The sequence below is a fragment of the Papaver somniferum genome, chromosome 11 (genome assembly GCF_003573695.1).
Source record: "Papaver somniferum cultivar HN1 chromosome 11, ASM357369v1, whole genome shotgun sequence".
NCBI classification, from domain to species: domain Eukaryota; kingdom Viridiplantae; phylum Streptophyta; class Magnoliopsida; order Ranunculales; family Papaveraceae; genus Papaver; species Papaver somniferum.
The window spans coordinates 137,303,682-137,310,390 of NC_039368.1; the positions used below are offsets into that span (position 1 = coordinate 137,303,682).

The following is a 6,709-nucleotide window of genomic DNA, read 5'->3' on the forward strand; positions in this document are numbered from 1 at the left end:
ACAAATTATACCCATATTATTATAGTTTTGATCAATTATGCTCAACTCTCATCTGTTTCGAGTAAGACATCGATAACACGGTACGAAACATAATAAATTTCTCTTGTTTTTTTGATAGGAATTATGTATGTATGGTTCCATAAATATCAGAAGAGAACAGAGAAGAGACATGGACAAAAAAAATGAGTTCAAAGACAGGCCTGGATTTCATGGCATTGTCTGCTCTCTACTACTACTTGCTGTTTTTGTTTTCTTATTCTCCACCCATGAAATTAAGCATGGAAACAGGTACTGGTTTTGTTTGCCTGTTTTGGCAAAATTTCCTTGGTTAGGTTTAAAGGAGACCAAGAACCCCCATATCAATAGATACTGTTAGTGATAATTGGTGGCATAAAACAGATGTGAAGAGTTTAGTTATGTATCAGTCATGAACAGTTACTTGCGTGCGGTACTTTTTTACGATCCAGACAAAGAATACGAAATTCTCGAAGAATCCATACGAAACGTACAAGCATTTTCATGGGGAAGATTTTTTTTTATTTTTCACGTCATGTGTAGTTTGTAATGACGTGAATCATTTCAGTATTACTAGAGGTTCCTCAAAATTTCGGTAGCTACATGATTGCAGTGCATAATCTTAATTAATAACAATTATAGCTATCGAAAAAAGTGATTAAATTGTGGAGTTCTTGGTAATCACCTTATCAATGATCAGTTCTCCCAAATAATGCAACATTATGTTCAAAATTTTATCATTACGAAAATGACTTGAAAATAATGAATTAATAATATTATTATTAAGATTTAATTTAATTTCTCGTCCATAACAGTATAATAACCTTTCTGAGAAGTGAGAACAATGGTGATACCTCATATGGCATATGTTAACAAGTACAACGCCATCAGCATATATACTGTCTCATTTTTCATATTGTCTTCCAGTAAAAGAGAAATTTACTGAAATTCTACTTGTACAAAAGATATGAATCACAGGAGATACTGGATAGCGACATCGACCAAACCGATCTAACTTCGGTTGTGTGGTTAGACAAGAGAGGACTCGATGTCTTTAGAATCAGAAGAGGTTGTTGGTGTTAGAGAGAATTCATTGTTTTTACCCTCCTTTAATCCTTTCCGTTTTCCACGAAACTTCTTACTTGGCTTTGCTTTCTTTTGTGCAATGGCAATGACAATGTCATTAGGGAAAAGGTTTTGTAATACAAAAGCATGGTAAACAGTGGAGATCAGAAGAGCAGTTACTACGCAGGTAGATATGGCCGAGAGTATGACGGACATAGTTTGTGTTAATGGGTTTTTTACTACATTTGAGTATCTGATTGTTGCGATGGAAGCCCCTGCCATTGGAAAAGTATAAGCCCACCATGCCAGGGAGAACCTACAAATTGCAGCATGTAAAATACAACTTCAGAAACTTACACCCTATGAGAACTCGAAGATTTGTTTCAGGAAAAGTGATACTGTCACTTTTTCATTTTTGGCTAAAAGTAAAACGGAGGGAGTATAATTTACCTGAATCCTCTGAAGAAATTTATCCGAACAGCCTGTAAAAAGCAGCAAAAGAACGGAACAAGAATATAATTAGGGGATTTTTTTGGTTAAGTATTATAAATATGTAGGAGCAAATATGTGAATATTTGATGGAATCAAAGAAACTTACCAATGAGCAGTAAAGGAACAAGCCAATGAAGTAGCAAATCTTCGACCCGTAATCGAACGTCCCTTGAATCCTTGCCCATGCCATAGAAGCAACACTAGGTCCAGCAACAAACAGGAAGAAAACAGGATGAAGCTCCTTCGGAAGGGTCTCATTAGTTGGAAGTCTCTGGTACAGTGTAACAAATAAGACCACATAGTGAGCTAATCCGACGCCAAAGAAGAATATAGGCCCTTCTTTTAATCCATTCGATGCTCCTAACAATGCACCAACAAAGTTCCCAATAATAGAAAGATGATTTGAAGGATTTGCCACTTTTGAGAGCCTACGTTGACCTCCTGACATCCATTGCCCGTATATTTTAAGTTCGAGACACAAGATTGGTGTCATCAGAATATACCACGAAGCAGCATGCAGTGTTTCAACATGCGATGGAGGGATTCCGAGTGCCAAGAAAAGTAAAGTTACCCATGGTGCAAAGAAAAAGTTGACGCGTATTGGGTGAAAATACTCGCGGCGAACTGCTTCAAAGTAAAACACAACTTTGAGAAAGTAAATGAAAAACACTATGGAAGTGATAATAACAGCGATCCACCATAGAATGAGGTTGACAGCCATGCTTATATGGAGAAATCTTGTTGACGGAGATGTAGCTAGCGCCTTCCATAGGATGGCTTGGCTGCTAAGTCCAAGGCATATACTGAATGCAGAGATGGGAAAACGGAGTAGAAACGGCCACTTCTTGTCTTTTGGAAGAACCAATTCCTCTGTATCCTGCGAAAGGAAAAGGTTGAACGGAATTAGACTAACAGAGTGTTTGTTTTTACTCTCCCCGTAATCTGACTCGGTATGAGCTAGATGTCAGAGCATTTGTTTTCGATTTGAATCAGACCTGACTCGCGATCTGACTCAGACATAATCTTGTCTCGGAGCCGTTTGAGTCAGGTAATCAGATGCCCTGACTTATGGGACCAATCCAGTGACTCACATATTTTTGAGTCAGACGAGTCAGATGATTTCAATCAGATTCAGATGAGTCAGATCCAAAAGAAAAACAGGATGTAACCCCTTTTGCATGAACTAACAAATCACGGAACAAAAACAAGTAAACATACCCTGAGAGTTTCCAATTCAGGGCCTTTGAGTGCATCAAAGTATCGATGCACAGGCAAGTTCTCCATCTCAGTATTCTGTGGAACGTTAGCCTCATCTTCATCAGGTTCTTGATGCTTTCCGCGTAAATGTGATAACTGCCTCTCAAATTTCCCAGACCATGTTTTGAAAGAATCAAATCTTTTATCCTTTAATCTATCAATCCGTGACTTTCCTGCGGGAAGCTCCTCTGCATTTGTTGAGCTACCTGACGTTATAGGCAGAGAGTGAAAAATCGCGATATTTGTTTGTTTGTTAGCAGTTTCATACCCAACAGGACGGCCTGGTTTCCCAATTTGTATACCTGTTCCAACACTACGACTGAAGAGAACTTTTCTTGCGTCTTCAATGTTAACCCCTAAAGGAGAACATGGCATGCTTATGGAAACGGATCCTATTTGGTGGGATTCATCAATGGCTTCAGATGCATTTGAGTCACTCTAGAATATCATATATGTATATAAAATGTTAATAACCACGACATGCGAAAACAGTTGAAGGTAGAGCTAATCTTAGACGGTATGACTTACCTTAGCATTTGCGAGATCAGTTAATGGACTCGAAGTTGGAACACCTGTGAGGTGAGACCGATCATTTGGCGTAGAACTCTCTGGTACGCCATCCAAGCTAGTGAATGTTATGGGAGTTTCAAATTTGAAACTGGATGGTTGTTCTTCAGGAAATCTTTCCTTGGGTGAAGTCATCATGACAGTGAACTGAAATCTACGCCAAGCAAACAATTTCGTCTATGTTAGGCTCTCTCACAAACGTAAAGAGAAAAAGGAAATGGAGAATATGTCTATTTTAAGATGGATGAATGAAGTTGATTGGTAAACACACACACACACACAGTAGACATGACAGAGTTAGTTAGATCATCTAAGAAGCACACTGACCAACTATAGCCTCCCAACTGACCAAAGAATGTTTGAATGTGCAACCCCGAAAACCGACTATTTATAGATACCAGAATGCCAAATTTTGGTGGAGCTTGAGGTTAAATCCCACTACTTGATTCAGTTTTCCATCTAACTTGCGCTCCCATTATGCTATTTCCAATAGTGACACACCACTACAAAAACAAGTTCAGCATAATTTTCATTGACGAGTGATCATTCTATTCTTCCTACGGCCTATAGGTTTACGTAACCTTTTCTTTTCTTTCATTTTCTTTTTCTGGTGTTTTTTTTGGCTTCATGTTCACCACCCTTTTTATTTTTCTTTTTCTTTTGTGAATGAATTCTCCAAGTGAGGTTGGTTTAAAAAAAAAGAGAGCATATTATTTCCCCTTTTGACTCCGGAATGGACTTACTAAGGTTGAATACCTCAGACCAGTTACTTTGAGGAAGTGACCCCATATTCTTGTCGAGAAATAACATTGAAATTTTAATAGATGTAAAAAGCGCAACCACTAACCACCTCCACCTCCCTTTCGCATGTAATCAGGAGTACTGATCTAACATACCTCCCAAAAGAACAATATAGATCGACAGGACTGTGCGTCTTCCAAATGTTTGGAATCAAATCCCGGAAATGTCTACTTTGTCTCTAGATTCCTCTCTACGATTTCCACTAAGTTATCTTGCTAAACATAACGTCTTTGCTCTAAAAGGCTAAACAAGCTCTTATTCTCGCAAAATTTTCAAACTTCAATCTTGGTAAGACCACAAAACCAAGAAAAGATCAACAACACTGATGAAACCGCCAATTTATATTCTGCTCAAATACGAAATCTATCAAATGTTAAAGTATTCGACGAATGACTAAAGATTCCTTAAAAGCTAATGGCCACACAAATTCTTATCTCCAAGGTATATGCCTCCGACTATCCGTTCTTGTCTTGGTTAGTAATAGTACGAATAAACATAAATTGAAGCAACAAAGAAATCAAATTAACACAATTAACATATCAAATAACATGATGAAGTAAGATAAACCGAAAGCTACATACTACTATTACTTACCTGTAATGTCGATTGATAGAACCCCGCCTTCCCTTTAGATAAATGGTACTGTAAGCTGAGACTGAACGTTTTTCCACTTCTCAGATCCAGAGAACAGTCAGAAGATAGAATGCGCAAAACACAAAAACCAGGTAAGATAAATAAGTAGCCAACCAACATACAAGTACACAACACTCATATCCAGCCAAAAAGGGAAGCAACCTAGCAGGACTAATAATTAAATTGCCATGTTAACTTTGGATTGATTTTTGCGTAGAAACCAAACCACATGAATAAGTGATAACATACGTAATTCAATCCGATCCGACAATTTGCCATCTGGTGTGGGCCAAGTTCGGCAAGAAAACATGGTGCATTTCAAAAAGAAAATGGAAAAAGGTAAAAGACCAAAATGATCATGAACATAGAATCCAATATATTTGAACTTTATTCGAAAAAAAGAAAAAGTGAAATGTAGTCGATCGAATCATCATCCTAGTCGACATTGTTATACAATGTATTATGAATAAACATATCAAGGAAACAAAATGTAAGTACTAGAAAAAGAACTAAAATTTGCTAAAAGATGATCAAATTCTTAATACCTCGTATAGTTATCACTACTGACAGTGATTTATCATGGCAGAGCCAATCTTGAACATGTTCATGAAAACGAAACAAAACAGTCAAACATGTACAACTCACAACTGTCATTAGCTACATCCAAATTGGATACAGTATATTATCTTTCTTTTGAATTTGGGCTTGATTTGTTTCCTAGAAAGTTCTCCGAAATGGCATAGAGTTGTGCTGCCATTGGTGTAAGCAAAACATTGGCTCAAAAGATGTCCGAGTATTGAACAATGGATTTATTGAATCAAATTTGTAGACTCAGGTCAAGAGTTAGTCAAATCGGTCTCTTCGAGTTAACTCGGCTCTATACAAATCCATTATGATTTGAATCAAATTTGTATATGTCCACTAGACTTACTGAAATCGGTCTCTCCGTGTTAAACCGGTTGTATACAAATCCATTCTGAGATCTGAGTATTGAAGACGACAATGGATATGTTGTCCGCTCTAGTTGATTAACTGCACAGCTAACAAAAAAATCGGTGTCTCCGGGTTAATTAAATCGTTATACGAAATCTACGGTAAACAAAATTTGTCTCTCCGAATTAAATCAGTTGTACAGAGCCGAGTACCCTTTCTGAATACTACGGATTTCTTAGTTCGACTTACGTTCGTTTCTTATAGCTGAAGGGACGACACTATCACAAGAAGCGTTTGTAGTCCAACGGTTAGGATAATTGCCTTCCAAGCAACATTGACTCCCACCATATTGCTATATTGGTTGGTGCTCCCACCTATAGACATTAAGTGATTCCTGCCAGTTTTTCACTTGTAAATTGTAATATGTTTATATTTGTACTTCTCATATATATTCACTGGTCATTCGTATACTTATTCTATATTTCAGTGTTTCCTGCCAGTTTTTCACTTGTAATATGTCTATATTTGTATTTTTCATATATATTTGCCGGTCATTTATATACCCATACACATGCTTTAAAGTTAAACATACTTCTTTAAGTTTTTAAACAAGCCAAACTAAAACCATAAGTATTCAAAGTTGAATACTTACAACAATACTTCCAATAACAACCAGTAAACAATCCATATATATCGGTTTTTCCGGGCGGGTTCGGTCGGATTTTAGCATCAAACCATAAACCAATCCATATATATTGGGTTTTTAAAATCGTAACCATATACAAACCCACTACAAACGGGTTTGGTTTAAAAACCCACGGTTTCATCGGGTACGAGAAGGTTCAGTTTGATGGGTCGGTTCTTGTGCAGCTCTAGGAGTAAGTTGCACATGTTTTGATAAACAAGTCAAAATATTGAGTGTCAATGCCATAAATTTAAAGTTGAG

At 37.1% G+C, this 6,709-nt stretch overlaps 1 protein-coding gene across 3 annotated transcripts; it reads right to left on the reverse strand.

Annotated features, from left to right (window-relative positions):
* Positions 1-778: 778 nt before the first annotated feature.
* On the reverse strand, positions 779-4,973 carry LOC113323515 (S-type anion channel SLAH2-like). Of its 3 annotated transcripts, XM_026571831.1 has the most exons (7): positions 4,792-4,973; positions 3,358-3,550; positions 3,132-3,267; positions 2,791-3,035; positions 1,679-2,449; positions 1,531-1,562; positions 779-1,396 (listed from the first exon to the last, which is right to left on the reverse strand). In XM_026571831.1, exons 2-7 carry the CDS (start codon positions 3,532-3,534, stop codon positions 1,045-1,047), a joined length of 1,713 nt encoding a protein of 570 aa, XP_026427616.1. In that variant the 5' UTR covers positions 3,535-3,550; positions 4,792-4,973; the 3' UTR covers positions 779-1,044. The 3 variants fall into 3 exon arrangements, with proteins under 3 accessions (XP_026427616.1, XP_026427613.1, XP_026427614.1); XM_026571828.1 differs by having other exon boundaries at positions 2,791-3,267; XM_026571829.1 differs by lacking the exon at positions 4,792-4,973 and adding an exon at positions 3,724-4,003 and having other exon boundaries at positions 2,791-3,267.
* Between the last annotated feature and the right edge of the window lie 1,736 nt (positions 4,974-6,709).

Bases quoted from the DNA above. Each gene is read 5' to 3' on its own strand.
- LOC113323515 (XM_026571828.1), bottom strand. From the start codon at position 3,534: ATGATGACTTCACCCAAGGAAAGATTTCCTGAAGAACAACCATCCAGT. The intron at 2,450-2,790 runs GTATGTTTACTT...TTCCTTTCGCAG, and splicing joins CTGAATTGGAAACTCTCAGG to GATACAGAGGAATTGGTTCT. The intron at 1,397-1,530 runs GTAAATTATACT...TGCAATTTGTAG, and splicing joins AATTTCTTCAGAGGATTCAG to GTTCTCCCTGGCATGGTGGG.